The sequence below is a fragment of the Leptinotarsa decemlineata genome, unplaced genomic scaffold (assembly GCF_025532065.1).
Source record: "Leptinotarsa decemlineata unplaced genomic scaffold, Ldec_3_MD MMD2_P_RNA_scaffold_7, whole genome shotgun sequence".
Taxonomy (NCBI): Eukaryota; Metazoa; Arthropoda; class Insecta; order Coleoptera; family Chrysomelidae; genus Leptinotarsa; species Leptinotarsa decemlineata.
Window position 1 is genome coordinate 1,705,746 of NW_027412534.1, and position 21,431 is coordinate 1,727,176.

General features: G+C 44.2%; 1 protein-coding gene across 4 annotated transcripts in view; it reads left to right on the forward strand.

Moving 5' to 3' along the window:
• Positions 1-21,431, forward strand: part of LOC141480270 (uncharacterized) — a 61,937-nt gene that overhangs the window by 22,382 nt on the left and 18,124 nt on the right. For 2 of the 4 annotated variants that reach the window (XM_074170174.1, XM_074170176.1), the window contains exon 2: positions 1,150-1,318. In XM_074170174.1, the coding sequence (XP_074026275.1) occupies positions 1,150-1,318 (169 nt within the window). The remainder of the gene's footprint in view (positions 1-1,149; positions 1,319-21,431) is intronic. The other 2 variants (XM_074170175.1, XM_074170177.1) reach the window with 1 other exon arrangement.

Below are 21,431 nucleotides of genomic sequence, written 5' to 3' on the forward strand. Positions count from 1 at the left end.
TCAGGACCAGACGTCTAACTAGACGCTGTCAAAAAGTAATTTCCGGCATTGTGGATTCTAATGTGGGAATAGTGGGTGGTTACTTTCCCAGTTACACAGTAACTTATTGGGATAACCTTAAATGTTTGCCCTTTTTACACCTGTTCTCCATTCTAATTTTCATATTTTTTCAGATTGTGGAAGGAGAATATACCCAAAAAGGTCGATAAAAATCTGATGTCTGTCTTATTATTAATAATGACTGTCATTCATTATTAATAATAAAGGGTAATTGTTTTCGTTTGATAATACCATAGGCCCTGAATACGTGCTAATGCAAAATCGAGTAGTTTTCATAAAAGAGCTCTGAAACAACGCATTTTAAACTTATCATTTCAACCTTTTTCTTTAAAAAATTATTTGAATACTCAAAAGAGAGAAATGAAATAATTCATTCAACATTTGAAGGAATTCGTTTCTATTTCACCATTTGGCAACATCGGTTATAACTAATAAAGGACAATGAATCTGTTACCTGTATGAGACAAACAAAGATGACATATTTCAGAAGCGTGCTGTTTTGTTTACTTATGTTCCGAGTTCCGAGACATTCTGTGACATATGAGATTTTGTGCACCTACCCTATCTTCCTCTATATAAATAAATAACAAAACAATTGTTGTTTGTGTGGCTTGTGGAGGTGGTATTGTACTATAATTTATATTTTGCCTCAATTGCTGATTTATAAAGATAATTTTCCTTTTCTAAAGTAGAATATCTAGGTACGTATTAATTATTTCAACTTGATTAGGCGCTGTTGCCAATATGTGAATTAGAAACTAATCCCTCTAAAAATTAAAACCCAACATTTGAAACATCAATTTGAATACTTTCCGAAGTTAATTTGAAAAACTCATGAATCAGACTCAACTTTATTTTGTTCAAACTTGCATTTCCTGTAATAACCCAAATTGAGGAACATTCCCCATTACCTCCTGTATGATAAAACAAAACTGATCATGCGTCACATTCCTAAGCAACCATGTAAATTCTGACATCGAACCAACAATTGTATTCGCATTATATACAATTTTGAAGTGCGTGTCTTATTTCGTGGAAATAATTCTACACTGATGAGTTTACCAATATTACAACCACAACTTCTTTCAGGATTGGAAACTAAAATCAGAAATAACGTACATTTTCTCTCAGATGATGAGCTGGTATACCCTGTTGGATCGGTCATTGCAGTCCACAATTTCGGTGTTAGGAAACAAAGATTCATCAAACTATCCGACAAAGGAAAACATTTAACTCATCTGGCTGTCAGCCCTAACAAGTAAGTGAATAGAATTGAAATCTATACTCATAAATGCGAAAGTCACTTACTGAACACTCACCCATTCATCTTTGTTTCTTCCATCTGGTAAGTCCTAGGATTCTGTCCCCACTCGGGATCAACAGCGCGCGTTCACATATGAAAATTACCCTTTATCACTGTTTATCTATACTGCTATATTTTCGAAGGCTGAAATATTGTATGTAGGTTCGTTTTAAATTATTGATGTGCAATAAAAAGGGATTTTCAAATATTCCAACTGGGGCGCCAGCGGCGGGGGAAAAGGCGCGTTCATAATATGAAGTTACTTTTCATCACTGTTTCTGCGTACCGCTCTATTGTCGGAGGCTGAAATTTTGTAAGTAGGGTCGCTTTATATTGTAGATGTGCAATAAGAAAGGATTTCTGAATATTCCAAATGGGACGCTAACCGCGGAGAAAAGAGATGCGTTCATAAAATAAAGTTACTTTTCCATCACTGTTTCTCCATGCTCTTGAATTTTCGCTGGGTAAATTTATATTTAGTATCAGCATTGCACTTTTCGGAGCCGGGCGTGGTCGCTAGTCTGGAATATTGATGGCATCGGTGAAGAGGCGTTCGCTAATAGAAATATATCCTATAAATTGAAAAGGGTATATTTTCAGGAAAGGAGAAGTAGAACGCCAAAACCTATCTTTCTCATATACATTCTAGTTTCTCTTTTAGAAAAAAAATCAATATCTGTTTAAAAATCTGTTCAAAATCTGTTTAAAATCTGTTTTTCCGTTAATCAGCTGTCGCCCCCATACGAACGACAACTCTCAGGAGTTGAGAAACTTGTGCGAGCTAAGGACTAACGAGGTCTTACCTTTTAACGTGTGATTCCTAACACGGTTGCAGAATCATTTCAGCTTCAACCAGATGAATTCTCTCGAGAAAAATATCGGTTTTTCGATCGTGAGTCGGGCGCACTACCAGCGCGACCAATTGCTCAACATTTTACTAATACATAAAACCAATCGGAATCCTGTAGATATCACAATTTTTGTTTTCTTTTCCATTCCTTCTGATTTCAAGTACAGATTGTGTATCATTTCTTTAAATTTTAGTTTGCAATAATTGTATATGTACTATGTATACATAGTACACCTAACCTAACCTAACCTAACCTTTTTTTTTGCGGGTGGAAAATTCTTTATGAATCGCCAGGTACAGGTTCCTCTCTTCCCTGGGTATGTAGGACTCCGGTCGTGATCGTTTACCCACTAAAAACCACCTCGGCGCTTTTTGCACCTGGAACTATCTTGTGGACATTTCATCAGGATGCAAGTCGCATTTCAATTTCTATCCAGCTGTTGTTGTTCTCTCTCTCTTCGTTCTCCTTCCGTACCATAACATCATGTATGAAAGTTGCTCCCTACTTCCAATTCTCTCTACTCTTCATCATGTTGTTGATCAAATTTTCGGAGGACATTTTTTCTCCTGTTTCAGTCTCATACCGGTTTCTCTCGCGTTGCCATCTATTACACGAGAACAATGTGTGTTCTGGGCTATCTATTTCTTGGCAATATACAGTGCTAGTCAAAAGTCCCCTCCCCCCCTCGTATCTTTGGAACGGGTATACTTATAATAATGAAATTTGGAGGGTGGAAATAAACGGATGTAGGCTTCTTAACTAGTCATAACAGGTGACGCAATAGTCATAAATGACGTCACAAGGCCACTGTGACCAAAAATTTTAAATGGGACCCTATGGCAAGTGACAGCTCGTTTGAAAGGTATTGAAAATACCTTTCATAGGTAATACCTATGTACTGTCCTTTGACTGACTTCACAGACAGACGCAACTTGGGCTGTGGAAGAAGTAGGGTTCACTACCATTTCTCCAAGTATGTCAATTTTTTTGTCATCACTAATTTTTGGTCGACCAGATCGTTTGGCATCTTGAACACTACCTGATGCTTCAAACTTATTTAAATTATTAAGATAGCTGCTACTTTGTCGGCTACAGTACGTACCATTTTGCCTATGTAAACACTTAAACGTCTCGTTCAACAATAGCTTAGGTAAATTTTCAAGGTATAAACACTTTTGACAAGTAGATAATTCAAACACGTCAACCTTTTTGACAATGAACCAGAGGCGTACTTTAAAATCTTTATTAATTAAATGCGAAACAATAATTTTCGTATTTCTTCAATTTATCAATCAAAATCAGCCGAAACCCAAACAAAATTGATACAACGAATTGTTGAAGAATGTAGGGCAATTTCCGCTGACACACTGGGACGAGTACGACAAGAGTTTAGCAATAGGATGCATTACTGCCAGGAAGTAGATGGAGCACATTTTGAACACTTATTATAAGAACTGGTTCTTAAATCTTTATTAATTAAATGCGAAACTATAATTTTCGTATTTCTTCAATTTATCAATCAAAATCAGCCGAAACCCAAACAAAATTGGTATGACTGAATAGGTATTTTCAATACCTTTCAAACGAGCTGTCACTTGCCATAGGGTCCCATTTAAAATTTTTGGTCACAGTGGCCTTGTGACGTCATTTGTGACTATTGCGTCACCTGTTATGACCAGTTAAGAAGCCTACATCCGTTCATTTCCACCCTCCAAATTTCATTATTATAAGTATACCCGTTCCAAAGATACGAGGGGGGGAGGGGACTTTTGACTAGCACTGTAGACACACCTCATCCTCGGCCTTTCCAATTCTACAAGTATAGGTCTTAAAGGAGCCATGTCCGCTCAGAGCCTGGGTTATATAATAACTGGTGTACTTGAAGTCACACTCTAGCCACGGTCTCAGGGATAAGCCTTTTTGTCCACTGCGCCATTCTGGTGTTATCCTCCCATGAGGTTTGCCATTCCTCAATTGTCTTATATCTCTGTAGCCGCTTGTCTGCCTCCGTTACTTGGTCAAGGGCATCCAGTCTGCCTCTCTCCCTGACCAACATATCTATCGGCGGGACACCCGTTATGACGTTGATAGCCGCGGCGGAAATCGTCCGGTATCCCGCCGCGACTCTCAACAGCATTTTTCTTTGTGTCGCAGCCATCATGAGTCTGTATTTGCCAACTCTCATCACGCGCTCCCATACCGGTGCCGCGTAAAGAAGGACTGACTGCACCACTCCGTACAATATACGGCGCTTGCCTGTTGTGGGTCCTCGTATGTTTGGCAGGATCTTCGTTAAGTCCGCCGTCTGCCTATCAACCTTTTGACAAGTTCTCTTTATATGCTCGTTGAATATTATTTTGTCGTCGAGCCAGACGCCGAGGTACTTAACATATTTTTTTGGCTTGATTTGTGTTCCCGCCAGTTCGAAGGCTATGCCTTCTTTCTTCCTCGGCCCTTTGAGGATTATTGCCTCGGTCTTACTGGGTGCGATCTCCAGGCCATTTTCTATTATCCATCTTCCAACTTGTTCAAGGGTGGCATTACATTTTTGGACCAGTTTTTTATTTGCTCTCACAATCAGGGCCAGGTCGTTGGCGTAAGCGACAGATTCGCAGCTTGGCGGTAATTTTAATTCTTCCAGCACACCGTTATATAGGACGTTCCACAGGGTGGGCCCTAGCACCGACCCTTGTGGGACTCCTTGCGACATTTCTTGCTTGTACTTCCCAGATAGCAGGTTTCTGTTCGAGAGGTAGTCTCTTACAATTCGAACTAGGTAGGCACTTATTCCAATATTTTGTAGACGGTCGATTATAATATGCCATTTAGCTGTATTGAACGCATTTTTAATGTCGACCAATATAACGGTTCCCCAGGTTTCCCGTGTCCTGGTAGCCCTGTCTACGATATATTTGATCGTCATTACCGTGGATTTTTTGGGTCTGAAACCGAATTGCCTAGTTGAAATCCCAGCATTTTCGCTCAGTTCCGCTTCCAGCCGAGTTTTAGCAAGTACTCGTAGAGCTTTCCTAAGCTATCTAGGAAACAGATCGGTCTTGCTTTGAGAGCTAAATCTTCTGCGGCTCCTTTTGGTATAAGTACTACTTTGGCAGATTTCCAGGTCTCAGGAAAGGATCGTGTTATCAATTGGTCATTCATAATTCTAATCATTGTTTCTGGTATTATTTCGGCTGCCAGTTTTACCGCTTCGGAAATTATTCCATCAGGCCCTGGAGATTTTCCATTTTTTAATTTGGAGATGGCTTTACCCATCTCCTCTGCGTTGAATAGGGGCGACGAATTTAAAGGTTCCTCTAGGTTAAGAGCTCGAATACTAATGCCATTATGAGGAGGGAAAAGTTCCTTGATGATTGTTATTTTCCTTTCCTGTCCAAGGTCGTATGGGGGTCTTATATGTTTGATTCCTTTGGTCACAATCTTGTACCCTTGTCCCCATGGGTCTTCCTCCAGCATGTCGCACATGGCCCTCCATTCCTCCTTTTGCGATTTATTAATCTCTTTCCTCAGTTGTTTTCGGTTGTTTTTGTATTCGGCTTCGTATGCTTCAATTTCCTCCGGATTTGCCCGTCGACTCCGTGCCCTTATTAGTTTCCTCCTATTCTGCTGGCATTTTTTCCTTTGAGTGGCTATTTGGTCATTCCACCATACTGGTTGCGATCTGATTCTTCCATTCTGTCTTGCTGATAAACTTATCTCCTGGGCACTTTTGACTGTTCTTGCGAGGCTCTCAGGATCGTTTATGCCAGTTTGCATCATAGTGATGGCGTCATGAAAGGTCTTGGCGTCTATTTGCTTCTTAGGAAACCATACTAGCTTACTTTTCTTTCCTGCCTTGTTTACTTTGAATTTGATATAATTATGTAGGCTACCGCTTTCTTCTAGCGAAACCTGCCATTCGATTACGTTAGTAGCTATTTGTGGTGTTGAGATGGTTATGTCTATGAAAGAGGTTTGAGCCCCCCTTGTAAAAGTGGGTGTATCTGCTTCGTTATGAATAATCATATCCAGAGAGTTCATCCATTCTACCAGGTATTGCCCCCTATCGTCTGTGTACCGGGATTTAGCATTAAAGTCGCCTACAACAATCGCCTCTCTCTTTTGATCCATCACTTTCTGCATCACCTAGTCGACAAAACTTTTGTATTCTACTAGGGTTGAGTTTGGAGAAATATAGCAGTTATATAACGACCACTTTTCGAAATTCAACCATGTGAAACCTGGGCCGCTTCCGTGGCCTAATACGCCGCATTTCCTATTCCTTATGAGAATCGTCGTGTCTGTTTTCGAGTCTATCAGCCAGTTAGGATTCTTTTGAACCAGTGTCTTATTAGGTTCCTGGGTTAACAGTATGTCCGCATTTTCCTCTTCCGCTGTCCTGAGGAGTAGGTGGTGTGCATTTCTGCGTCTGTCAATAATAATTTGAATAATTTGTAGAGACATTTTAGATGTTTTGGAACGTTATCTATGCTATAAGATCGCGGAGAATGCTGGGCGACTCCATCACCTTTTCCATTGTGTTATTTGCGGTCTCTTTTGGTGAATTTGGTATCTCTTTCTAAACCTCATCTACTTGTCTTTCTTTTTTGGCTGGTCTCTTTCCCTTCTGTTTTTGTCTCGCCCTTTTCAGGGCATGTTTAAAAGCGGGGCACCTGGTCGTTCCCAGCCAGTGGCCTTCCTCTTCACACACCGGACAATATTCTTCATTCACGCATTCGTTGGAGTTATGCGCTCCCTGGCCACATTTATAACACAAGTTCATTCTGTCGGGTCCTTCGCATTCTGCCCTGCTATGTTCGTACGACCAGCATTTCGAACATCTGTCCACCTTCAGCCGCCTTTCTAGCTTACACCTGGCTAATCTTGCCTTAAGGTATCCCCCAGAGAGAACTGACTTGGCCATTTGTTTTGGCAAGGAAATTGTGGTTACCGTTGTATCATACATAGTTGGTCTGACCTCGCTGACCTTGCAGTCGTCGCTCCATAACCCAGTGACCTGCCTCACGGCTTCAACCACCTCTTCTTTGGTTGCATCTGCCAACATGTCTTTCACGTATATAGTTTCTAGCGGTTCTTGCCCGAGTTTCCTTATGCTGAGTTGAGTGTTTACCCTCAGCGCGTTACTAATTGTGTTGAGTGCCTCGTCGTCCCTGTCCAAGGTTAGCAATAATTTTCCGCCTGTTGTGCTCTTAATGAGTCGTATGTGTTTTGATGCAGTACTCTGTGCTACGGATGTCTTGACCGACTCCAATGTTTCTTTGAAAGTTTTTCCTCCTCCGTTAACTATGATCCCGTATGTTGGCCTGATTTTTTCTTTGCCACTCTCTGGGTTGAGTTTTCCGGTGGTGTAAATCTCAATGTTCGTCAGGGATTTATGGAAAATGGCTTCCATCATCTTCTGCAAGTCAAGCACCTACATGCTTTCCACATCGTGCATAACCACATTTCTGTCCGTTACAGTCTCATCTTTCAGTTTTAGGAGTTTGCTCCATATGTCTGTCTCCGTACCGTCGTGGTTTATTTTGATAACCTTTTTTGTCATTTGAACGTCGGTTCCCCTGATTCTGGTTGTCTGTTCCACAACGTTTATGTCCTCGGACAGATCTGCCAGTTTTGGGAATTTCTCCTTGAACTGCCGTTGGATGCTTACATTCATTTGCGGGTCCTTCGGTTCAGCAAGGACTACTTTCACTGTTGTGTTGTCTGCCATCAAAGGATTGCCGATAATTACTTTAGTATTTTCAAATAGGGAATTTTCCCATTTTTGGCCTTGTATCTTCTTGTACACTTCAAAATGGGTTGTAGCTTCCATGTGAATGAGGATATCCTCTTCTTCTGGGTGGCTGATCATTCCTTTTTGATCTTTGTCAAATATCGCTTGTAGCTCCTTCGTCATCATTTGGCTTGTGATGCTACGAATTTTGTCGGCTATTTCCCTTAATTTGACTAGATCATTTGGATTATCCTTGATGGTCCTACCCAGATCTCTTGATGCTTTTTCAGCCTATCTAGTTAGGTCCCTCATTTTTTCCAATTGCCAGCCGGCTTTTTTCCCTTTGCCTGGGTGTAGTAGATTTGGCTTTTTTGACGTGCCTGTAGAGGTACCCTCGTCTTCTTCATCTTCTGGTCTTTTCCTTTTTGGTCCCTCGGATTTTGCCTTTTCGTCATCCCATATTAGGTCGACGACTCCCACGTTGGAGACTTTGGGGCTACTCTCTATCTGGGGGGGGCTGGATATAGTTCTCATTCTAAAAGCACTTATAGGTTCTACTAAAACTTTGAGTTCTGCGTCCTTGGACATACCAGCTGCACGGTCTGATTTCTCTGTCTGAAGATTTTTCTTTTTGGCTTAGGCCAGTATCGGCGTTTCCCGTAGAGTTCCTTCTCGGGCTGATTTTGACGCCTGTCACTTTTTCGGCTTCGAAGGAGTTTTTTCCCTTGGAGTTGTTCCTATTTTTAGAAACTTCGGGTGGTTTAAGGTTTATAAATTTTTTCTCCATGATTGTTCCCACGAGTAGCGCAGGAAAAGGTCGGTCCATCCCTGTAGAGCCTGGCATACAGGGATAACCTAACCTAACCTAACCTAGGTTAGGTTAGGTTGGACTTGCACCATGGACTTGCACTCCATCCATGCCGGTCACAAGCCCGGAAAAAGGAGGAGTGGCCTATTGTTGGGAATCCGAGCATTGCACCTCTACTGCCCGGCTCTTACCAACACCGGACTTACTCTGCTTCAACTTGTCTTGAGTAGGTCCGTCTGTCTCTTTAATCTATGACCTGTCGGTCTTCCTTGACCAACTCTTGTTCTCTCACGATCCCGATGCTATTAGGGCATCCGAGGGCTAGGGGTCATTCCTTTCCATTACTGTCTTCGCCCAGGGAGTAAACCCTTCCAAAAATCCGCAACCCAAGGTGTTAAGCGACCCGTGCTGAGGGGTGAATGGCCAGGCGTGATGTGGTTATGAACGGAGCCGCCGGAAGCAAGGCAACCTTTCGGTGTAGGCTGCCTTAGCAAGGTAAGGGCGCACTACCCTGCTGGACACTATTTTTTCGTCCCAACTCGTGGGATCGAAAATGGAAGAATTAACAAAACACAAAAAAGAATATGAAGGGGATCCCTTCAAAAAGAGACCGATAATAGCACGAACGCCGACCAAGAGCGAATCTAAAAGCGAAAAGGAGGAGATTTTCTCGACTCCCCAAGAGCATGGGAGAGGTCACGCCAGGGCTTGAGGAGAGTCAGGCTGATAGACTGGAAAGAGACGCACAGGGCTTTCAAGACGAGGAACTGAACAAGAGCCCAGCTTTCGAACTCCACAGTACTGACTGGAAAGACATTGAGAAGGAAACGCAGCAGAGGAAAAGGAAACGCTTAGTATCGCCAAAAAAAGGCAAAAATATGGTACACGCAGGGATTCGGAGATAGCTTGGCTACAAAAGAATATAGAACATTTAACAGGAAAAACAACAAAATTGATGAAACTCATCAAAAATAATGTAAATACGAAAGTAGAAATTAAGCATATAGCCAGGGAAATCGATGCACTAGTCACACAAATGAAAAATCAAACGAACTTTTTGGAGGACCTCAAAGAACCTGAAAAGACCATTATAAACCTAGACTCAGAGAACACCCTTACAGAAAGTACAGAAGACCAGAACAATGAAAAAAACACAAACAAAGGCACCATGATATTCCTAACGGAGCAGGGCACAGAATCGGAAGACATTAATAAAAAGGAAGCTCAACAGAAAAGTACAAGCACACCCGGGCGGAGACAGGAAAAGGGGAGTTGCACGTGCGTGTGCACCTGCAGTGCATCAAGATTGTCCTCGCCAGATGACCTACCAAATCATACGGAATTTGAAACGTTTGTGGAAATGGAGAAACTCACATGGGAAAGTACGGTATACACTAACACGGAAATCATAGTGGGAAACCCCCTGACAGCAGAAGATTCTGTCACGAAAGTCATTATTGTAGAGCCGGATGATGCAGAGATGAGGCTCAGCATACAAAAAATGTATAAGGATAAGTTCCCGGAATTGGCACCTCTCAGTGGGGACTGTGAGGTTCTGGAACAGGTTACCAAAGTTAGGGGATCAGCAACGAGGACAAGTAGAAAAATCATCAAATCCACCTACGATGGTACTGAAAGAGGGATATGGGACAGACTAAATAATATCAAGTTCGAAACCATTGAGGATGCTAAAATATGTATCCACCACATAAAAGACGTCAACATTGACACCCTTCGCAAAATGACGGAGGCGGTATTCCATGGGGGAAAGACCAAGGTGGATATATACACCACGGCATTGAAGGGAGAATATACAAGGGGCAGAGATACCTACGGTGTGGTTATTACCGGAGAGAATATGTCCTATAGAGATATACTAGGGACCGTGAAAACAGCCTTTGCGACATCAGAGTCTGCGAGTGCTATTAGAGGTTTAAGAAAAACTAGAGATGGTAATCTTCTCCTAACTATGGATAAAGACCGGCAGGCTTTAGGGCACCTGAAAAATGCCCTACAACAGGAGGGATAGCTCCAAACGAAGAGTGTGAGAGGAGGGGGAGAAACCGAGCAGGTATATATTAGGGGAATGGCCGGGGATGTCACAAAGGAAGAGATTACGAATGCCATCACGAAAATTACCGGAAAATTGGATGATGAAACGTATAAATTGAGTGAGATCAGACCTCTGCAAAATGATACGGCGGCGGTTACAGTTATCCTCCCGAAGGAGATTGCAAAGACTCTAATTAATAAAGAGGAACTGAGAATAGGGCTAGTAAGATGTAAAATAGAGAAAAGGATAAATATTACTAAATGTACAAAGTGTTGGGGTTTTGGGCATAAAAGAGAACAATGTGAAGGACCGGACAGGGAAAAGAGCTGCTTTAAATGTGGAGGACAGGAACATATGGCAAAAGATTGCAATCTAGAGGAATTTTGCCCTGTATGTGAAGAAAGCGGTCATATGGCTGGTACCAAGGGATGTCCATCGTTCAAAGCGGCCCTCAATAGAGCAAGAGGGAATATCAAAAATAAGAGAAAGCATAGTCATATTCCTGATGAGGAGATTAAACCCAAACAAGAGGAAAAGACTAAAATAGCAGAGATTGAGAATCCCCCAATGGAACATATGGATGATATAAGGGACGAGGAGCAGTCGGTCCTGAGGGAAATACTAGATCTCTCAGAGAACTAGGAATAAAATGGAACATGGGCTGAGGAGGGGCTGTCTATCTTTACTCGATGCCGCTAAAAATAATTCAGATTAACCTGGACAGAAGGGTTGGGGCACATCAACTTTTGAGAAAAGTGATTGAGGAAGAAAACATAGATATAGCTCTGGTACAAGAACCAAATATCAGACTGTCATCAAACAACCCTAAGTGGATCATCGACACCTCTGGCTGCGCGGCAATATTCTGTGCGAACTCGAGATGTGGCGTAGTCACGCACTATTCTGGCCCTGGTTACGTAAAAATCACCTTCGAAAAATACACAATTTACAACTGCTACATATCTCCCAACGTCAACTTAGAACATTACAAGGCGTACATTGATACTGTCATGCAAAACATAAAAGACGAGAAGGAGGAGGTCATGGTGGCAGGGGATTTCAATGCCAAATCGAGGTTGTGGAACTCGGCCGTAACAGATGCAAGAGGTACTTATCTGGCAGAATGGCTGCAATACATGGATATGGTAGTGGTCAATGAGGGTGATATACCAACCTTCTCAAGAGGTTCCCAAACATCGATAATAGACATAACCTTCTCGTCACAAGGACTGATCAGAGATATAAACAACTGGAGAGTGTCAACAGACGAAAGCATGAGTCTTCACTCTTATGAGATCTTATGAGATCTTATGAGATCGGCGAGAGTGAAGGAAAACCGAAATATAACTGGCAGGAAGTAAAACTGATATCAGAGCCGGTATTCAGAACAACCATGCAGATGTTGGAAAGCTCAATTGTTGATGTGGAGGACCTCACGAGAAAAATCAAAGAGGCCCAATATACAAGCTTGGAAAAGAGAAAGGGAGGAGCAACAAGGCCACAACCTGTCTGGTGGAACGAAGACATTGCGGCTATGAGAGAAGCTTGCAACAGTTCAAGAAGAAGTTTAACCAGGCAAGAAGGCGACAAGAAGACGAGGCTAGGATTTTACTTCTCGAGACCGAATACAAAGGGCATAGGAAAGCTCTTAGAAAGGCAATAAAAACGTCCCAAAGAACGCAGTGGAACAATATATGCGAAAGAGTGGAAGAAGATCCCTGGGGACAGGGTTACCAGATCGTAAGAGGGGAAATGAAGCACCTTAGAACGCCATATGAACTTCACCAGCGGATCAAAGAAGAGAAGGTGAAGGAATTGTTCCCCAGAGATGATACGCCTCATACACACAATGATATACAATATGAACTCCCTATGGCCTTCACAAAAGGAGAGCTGAAGTCCGCGGTCAGGAAGATAACATTGAAAAAAGCAGCCGGCCCTGATGGAATACTACCAGAAGCTGTAAAGATTGCGGCGGATACCTGCCCACAGATGCTCCTCAGAATCATGAATAACCTGCTGGGAGAATGTGAGTTTCCAGAGAGGTGGAAGCTGGCGAAGGTCATTCTCATACCCAAGGGGAATAACCCGCACGAGCAATCGAAAGTTAGGCCGATCTGCCTCATCGATTGTATAGACAAGCTATATGAATATTTACTGAAAGACAGGCTAGAACTAGAACTTACCGAATTGGATGGCATATCACCGACACAATTCGGTTTTAGACCTAACAGATCCACAGTACAAGCAATAAAACATGTACTCAAACTTGCGAGTGAAGGAGTTCCCACTTGGGGGGCAATCATCTTCGTAGATGTGAAGAATGCCTTTAATACCGCAAAATGGGGGAAGATTATAGACAAGCTTCAGGAAATCGGGATCAGCGGCTATTTGACAAAGGTCATCGTAAATTACCTCAGTCACAGAACACTCAAATGCGGAAATTATATACAGGAAATGACGCAGGGGGTACCGCAAGGTTCCATAATAGGACCGACACTATAGAACATTCTGTATGATGGTGTTTTGAGTCTCAATTTTCCTCAGGGCTGTTGTACAACAGCATACGCAGATGACCTGGCGTTGATTGTGAGAGCAAAAAACGCAAACCTTCTTATGGAAAAGGCAAACGAATCCCTCACACTAATTCAATTATTGTGAAAGGGCCTAGGAAAAGAGAAGGAATTGTTTTTGAGTTGGCCGGCTCAATTATTAGACCAAAAAAGTTCGTCAAATATTTGGGCATCTGGCTGGACGACAAACTCATTTTTAATGAGAACACAAGAAGGGCATGCGAAAAAGCGGACAGACATACAACTGCTCTGTCCAAGCTCTTACCAAATATGAAAGGGCCAAGTACGCAAAAGAGACGCTTGATATATGGTGTAGTACAATCTGTCATTCTGTATGTAGCACCGGTGTGGAAAAGCGTTATGAGAGTTGACAGCTATGTAAGGATGGTAACGGCATCTCAGAGGAAAATTCTACTGAGAGTGACGTCAGCCTATAGGACAGTATCAGCAGAAGCCCTCTGCGTGATTGCTGGAATACCCCTCATTGACCTCCTGGTGAACGAAAGAGGACGACTGGATGAGACTGGAGCCGCCGTCACAACTACTATAAAAGAAAAGGAAAGACTCAAAACTTTAGAAGCATGGCAGGGAAAATGGGAGAGAAACGAAGAAAAAGCCCAATGGACAAAGAGGTTGATCCCAAACATCGGAGAGTGGTTGAAGTGCCCCCACAAACAAACGGATTACTTCCTTACCCAGTTCCTAACGGGTCATGGGTCCTTCAGAATGTACACCAATAGGATAGGCAAAACAACTGACAACCTCTGTATCTACTGTAATGATATAGACGATGTAGAACACACCATATTCAAATGCAACAGATGCACATCTACGAAGTGGAGTCGGGGAGGGACATGACTCCGGACAACTTAGTAGAGGATATGTTAACATCAAGAGGAAAATGGGAAAAGGCCGTAGGATATGTTAGAAGTGTCGTCAAACAAAAGGAGGCTGAGGAGAGGATGCACCAGTCCGAGGAAAGAGAATAGATCCGCTATTTAAAAAGTATAAACAGGAGGCAAATTTTAAAATGCTATGCAAATGCCGCTCATATCTGAGTAAAGGACAGTTCCAGGTATGAGAGAGGGCAAGGGTTGGTTTTTGTCGGTAAAAGTCCGACACTACTGGCTCGTGATGGATTCCAAGCGGCCAGTGCCCATGAGGGTTTCCACCCCACCAAAAAAAAAAGTTAGGTTAGGTTAGGTTAGGTTAGGTTAGGTTAGGTTAGGTTAGGTTAGGTTAGGCACCCAGGAGTGCAAATATTGCCACAGTGGACTTCCAGTGGGACGAAGGCAGAGAAAGGTCCATAAAAAGGCAAAGGGAAACTGACGAAGAAGGCAGGGGTATGAAAAGGGCAAATTCTTCAGAAGTTGAAACCCCAGACCCCCAAACATATAAGGAAAGGATGGGCAGTAGAATCAGGACTCTAATAAAGGAAGCGGATAAGCAAACAAAGGAGATTAGCAGGATCGTGAAAGAAAACTAGAATACGAAAAAAGAAATAAAAGAGATACTCATGTCAGTTAGGAGCATTATGAGCCAGCTGATGACCAGCGAGGCCCAGGAAATCCTTGGCAAACTGGGGACCCCAATGAGTATAGATGATTCACCGGACTGCGTTTTAGTCGATACCAACCAGAAGGGCACGCAGACGGAACCAACTAACAATACAGCTGATAAAAGAAATGTGGAAACACAAACAGAGCCATGGCATACCGGCCAAGCTGAGAGCGTTAAAAGCATCAGAGGAATTGAATCATTCGAAGAATGGGAAATAGCAGCTCAAAGGGAATGGGACGAGGCGGTGTACCGGAAAACCGAGGTCATTAGGGGAAATCCCCTCAAAACAAAAAATAATGTAACCGAAGTACTCATGGTCGATAAAAGCCAAGAAAACAACACCGAAACTATAACTAAACTATTCAAGGAAAGATTCCCAGAGCTAGAGGAAGTTGAGGAGGATTTCGAAATACTAGAGGAAATAACCAACAGAAGGGCCAGTGGCCTGCTACAGGAAACACGTAGAAAAGTCATCAAATTCGACTACGATGGAAGCACCATGGACCTTTGGAATAAGCTTAGCAGGGTGAAATTAGAGACACCCACAGACGAGCACATAGCACTTCACCAACTGAGAGGTATATCCACCCCGCAGCTCAGGAAGATGGCAGAATCCATCTTCATGGATGCCAATCCGCTCCTCACAATATAGACACCCCAGGAAAGAACCGGAAAAGAGAAAAGGCCAGCAAAGGATACCTACGCCCTAGTAGTGGGGGAAAAAGGCCAGAACTATAAAGAGGTCTTAGAAAAGGTGAAGGACAAATTTAGGGACCGCCCCGAAACAAATAAAATAAAAAGCCTGAGGAGCACTAGGGATGGGCGCCTACTGATAACAACCGAGAGAAACCTAGAGACACTGAAAATACTCTCAGAAATCGTGCAGGGCGAAACCCAGGAGTTGAAAGTCCACCAATTTGCGGAAAGGCTAGACCAAAAAAAGGTATTTGTCAGAGGCATTGACGCTACCACGACCCAAGAGGATGTAGAATGCGCCATACAGGAGAAACCCCCGCCGGTGAGCAACCTCAGACCAGGACTAAATGACACACAAACAGCGATCGTTACGCTCGAGTCTAAAGACATAGAAAAAATTCACAGACAAGGATTGAGGATTGGCATAGCGAACTGCGAAATCCAACAGAAGGTGGACCTCCCTAAATGCCGCAAGTGCTGGCAACATGACCACGTCGCACCGCAGTGTACAGGTCCGGATAGAAGCGCGCTATGCTTCAAGTGCGGTAAAGAGGGACATGTAGGTAAAGGGTGTACTGAGAACGAATTCTGCCCCATCTGCGAGGAGGCGGGGCACATGGCGGGAAGAGGAAAGTGCAAAGAATTCAAGAGGGCGTTAGCTAAGATCAAGCAAAATACACAATACCCAAATGTTTAAAGTTCTTCAAACAAATTTGGGACGGAAACGCGCCTCGCACGACGTGGTGTTCGCATACGCTAAGCAGAATAATATGGATATGATGGTGGTCGGGGAACCTAACATAAAGTATACAAGCGGCCCCCAATGGCTACGTAGCAAGGACAATAACATGGCGGTGATATTCCTGAATAAGAACACCATCGTAAACAAATGGGAACCACACGACGGCTATGTAACCATAATGATGCCAGACATCGGGTTATGCTGCTCTCCCCGAACATCAGCATAAACACTTTCAAAAACGTTACGGACGCAATAATGGAAACGGTCCAACAAGGAAAAAAGTGGATCATATTAGGGGACATCAATTCGAAATCCCCCGAATGGGGCTCCCCAACCTGTGATGCCAGAGGCCAGTTCTGGGCCGAGTGGGCAGCAACCCGGAACCTCGAGAAGGGACCAGAAGTCCCATATAGATATTACATGTAGAACCGCGAAGGCGTCGATGGACATAGTTGACTGGCGGATATTAGACGAGGAGACCCTCACGGACCACAGATTTATCCGGTTTGGTATAGCCAGTACTGGCCAAAAAAAGCCAACTGCAAGTCAACGCCCATCATATGATTGGACCGTCTTCAGGAATATAATGGAACTAAAGATCGGAAACAGGCAACCCGGACTGATCGAGTACACGGACGCCCTAAAAACGGCTACCTCTGGATGCATTAGAAGACGAGAGGGGCGCCTAAAGCCAGACCCTTATTGGTGGAACGAGGACATAGAGCAAACCAGAAATATGTGTAATAAAATAAGAAGGACCCTTACACGTCTAAGACGGCTCACAAACAACGAACCGAGGGCTAGGGAGGCCATGGAGGCATACACGAAGGCTAGGAGAGAGCTTAAAATGAAGATTACGAAAGCAAAAAAGACCCGCTGGAAACAAATGTGTGACGAACTGGATAATGACATCTGGGGAGATGGGTATAAGGTAGCACTAAGGAGCCTTCGCCAACTTAGGCCCTATGAACTGGATCCCGATGTAAGAATGGAAATAGCAAGAGAGCTTTTCCCACCCGGTCAAGACCGTAAAGAACCCCTCAAGCCAATTAGAATAATAAATCCCTTTACCTTAGAAGAGCTAAGGCAAGTAGTCACCCGCATGAAGGCAGGCAAAGCACCCGGCCCTGACCGAGTGCCAACGGAAGCCATAAAAGTGGCTTTCGATACGCATCCCGACACGGTCTTGGCGATGATGAATAATCTGCTACACGAACAAGTCTTCCCCAGCGAGTGGAAGAATGCTAGACTAGTACTCATACCAAAGGGAAAGCCGGGACAGAATATGTATAGACCGATTTGCCTGCTAAACGGTCTCAGTAAAGTCTATGAAGGGCTGATCAAGCTACGAATAGAACAAGAGCTCGAAGAGAGAGGAGGCCTCTCAGATAGGCAATATGGCTTCCGTAGGGGCAGATCCACGCTGCAGGCCGTCGAGCGGGTAGTAAGTCTCAAAATGGGGGCATGGAGGTGGTGTGTGCTGGTTTCGGTTGACATCAGAAATGCGTTCAATACGGCCAGTTGGCCAAAGATTATGGAGGAATTGAAACGTCAGGATATCTCCACCTATATTACTAACACCATATGCAACTATTTGAAGGACAGGGAAATCGAGGTGGCCTCCGGCTATCCTCTGGCCGTAACTGCAGGAGTTCCACAGGGTTCGGTCCTGGGACCCACCCTGTGGAATATATTATATAATGGAGTCCTAGAGCTAAGCCTGGGTACCGGAGTTACACAAATTACTTTCGCCGACGACCTCGTCATAGTAGTGGGCGCGTCCAGCGCAGAAGATCTTAACACAAAAACAAACACGGCCCTAAGAAGGGTGACTGAATGGATAAACGACTGTGGCCTTAAGATAGCGCCAGAGAAGAGCGAGGTGCTACTCATAAAAGGGCCAAGGAAACGTGATGGCATTAATATAAAACAGAGAAATACTCGCCTGGAAGTAAAGAAAGCTACTAAATACTTGAGCATCGTACTCGACGATCAAGGGACCTACGGGGCACACATAGTGCATGCAACACAGAAGGCGAAGGAAAGAATGGCGATGCTCTCTAGACTGATGCCCAACATTGACGGACCCGCTACGGGTAAAAGAAGACTGCTATGTGGAGTCGCACATTCCATTATTCTCTACGGAGCACCAGTCTTGCAAGGAGCCCTCAGAATTGATAGGTATAGGAAAATGCTCGAACGTACCCAGAGGAAAGTACTTTTGAAGGTAGCCTGCGCCTACCGTACAACGTCACTAAGCGCACTCCAAGTAATTACAGGGGTTATACCGATCCACCTCCTGGTAAAGGAGAGGGGGAGACTATACGGCAGAGCCGATAGCAACACTGAGCCGGCCAGAAAAGCAGAGAGGGCCAAAACTATAGAGGAATGGCAGCGGAGTGGGAGGTAAATAGAACGGACGCACAGTGGACAAAGAACGTTATACCAAACATTAAGAAGTGGGTGGAATCCGGTAGCCAAGTTGGTTACTACGTCACACAGGCGCTCACAGCACATGGCTCTTTCAGGGCATATACCAAAAGGATTGGAAAAACGCCGGACGACAACTGCATATATTGTTCCCAAACAGACACGGTCGATCACACTCTCTTTGCCTGCCCTAGATGGGGGAGGGAAATGCATGAACTGGAAGTAGAGACAGGGAAGAGCTGTTACGCCGATCAAATTAGGGCAATAGTGGAGAACTTCTTTAAAGAATTTAAAAATTTTGCTAGAAAAATCATGAGCATGAAAGAAAGGGAAGAGAGAGAACACCAGCGATAAGAATATAAGATGAATTTAGCAGGAGGAGGGGTTTTAGTGAGTACACGGGAATTGCACCACGTCCTGGATTCTCACACACTCGAGTGAGGGCGGAACCTCACACTCGGGGTCCATAAAGGATTTCCCCTCCAGCCCTGGTTGATCGGAGATGCTATGTCTTCTGACGATTCCTCGGATCAACCTGACCAGAGCACAAAAAAAAAGGTTAGGTTAGGTTAGGTTAGGTTAGGTTGGTCCGGGAGACTGTGGATATTTTCACCGCCCCAAAAAAAAGGTGGATGTATCGAGGTAGGTGGCAACACTTACCTTTCTCAGGCCGGTGTGATGCGGAGACGAATAGCCTCTCCATTGGCAAGACCGTTGGGTGCCTACTCGTGGCCGGACTGTCTCTTACAGAACTCATCGGATCTAGAGGGGGAATCCTCGATAAAAAACCTCCTGGAGACACACAGCTGGTGTGCAGGGATGGCGAACCCTGGGAGTTCTCCTGCCTTTCTTACCCCCTTTTCAACTCATCTGGGTAAGTTACTTTCTCTTCTTTCCTATCGGCCTCCCTTGGCCAACTCTTGTTTCTCCTGACCCCGACCATATTAGGGTAGCCGAGGGCTAGGGGTCACTCTTCCATCTTCCCACTACAGGATGCAGGGGAGGCGGCTGCATCCTCTTCTCTTCTAGTCTACCTCTTGCTCCCCTCCCCAATCCGGGGGTGGAGGGTGAGGGAGATCACCGCGTCCCTCAATCCCAAGGTGTAGCACCATCGTGCCGAAGGAATGCGTGGCACAGAGGTGACCAAGTGTGTCTCTAGCGATGCCTCCTGGAAGTGGCGACCCAGGGGGGACTTAGCCTTACCCCTGCAAGCGGGGCTCTGTAGGGGTGGACTTGAAATTTCCCTAGCTACTCGTGGGACGAAATATGGATAAAATTAATAAAACTAAAACAAAGGACAAAAACAAGGAAGAAACAGAAGAGGAGAGGACACTGAGAGAGAATTTCAAGAGGGAACTTCTAGAAAGTGTTGGAAAAAACAGGCTATCGAGATCCCCAAGGACATCTACTTCTACCACCGAACAGGTTGACTTGGAACCCAGAAAGGATGGTGATGGTGTTTTTAGCACACCTCACCAGAGTGCTGTGACATCGCCAGATGGCTTCATTGATGAGGAACTGGGGAATAGCCCCATCTATGGCCTTATGGTCATGAAGGATGAACAGGAATTGGATGGACAGGAATTGGATGGACAGGAATTGGATGGACAGGAATTGGATGGACAGAAATTGGATGGACAGGAATTAGATGGACAGGGGAACCCAAGGAAGCGAAGACGCAAGGGAACTCCCGAGAAGTCCCCGAACAAAATGATTAACGAACAATCCCAGGAATTCGGCAAACTAAGGGAGACAACCGACAACATGTCGAAGCTTGCTGCGCAGTTGATAGAACTGATGAAGGCGAATACCAACACGAAGGTTGAGATTAAGACCATATCCAAACGTATTAGCGCCGAAACGAACACCCTCAGGAAGAGAACAAATTTTCTTTCACAGGTTCAGGGAAATCTGAAGGCAGCGAACGCGACAATTGAGAGGAGTCAGGAGAATAATATACGCCAACAGATTGTAATTAAAGGTAAACTTGAGGCGGAGGAGAAAGCGGCGAAAGCTGCAAGCAGAGTGGATGAACTGGAGACGGAAGTAAGGGAGCTCAGAGCGCAAATATCCAAATTAGAGGCTAAGAGTATCACGGATGAAGCGGTCGCTATAGGGCAGAGTACCTGCACGTGCATCTGCACATGCCCGGCCTCTAGACTCACGCGACCAGAGGAACTGGATGGAATAGCGGACTTTCTGGAGTACGAGACTCTTGAGAGTTGCATTTGGGAAGACACGGTCTACGTTAAAACGGATATAATTTATGGCAATCCATTGACCACACAAAACAGCGTGGTGAAGGTAGTCCTAGTAGAGCCGGATGATCCCGAAATGAACATGAGCATACAGAAAATGTTCAAAGAAAAGTTCCCCAAACTCCCCTTGCTTCAGGGAGAAGTTGAACAGATCGAACAGATTACTAGGGTCAAAGGAACGGGTGCCACGACCAGTAGGAGGGTCATTAGGGTTCTGTTCGATGGAACGCAATCTGATTTATGGAGGAAGCTAAACGTAGTTGAAGCGGATACGGAGAGTGATGCAAAGATCTGCATTCATCACTTGAGAAACATTCCTATTGAGCGGCTGAGGAAGATGGTCGAGACCATCTTCCATGCATCAAC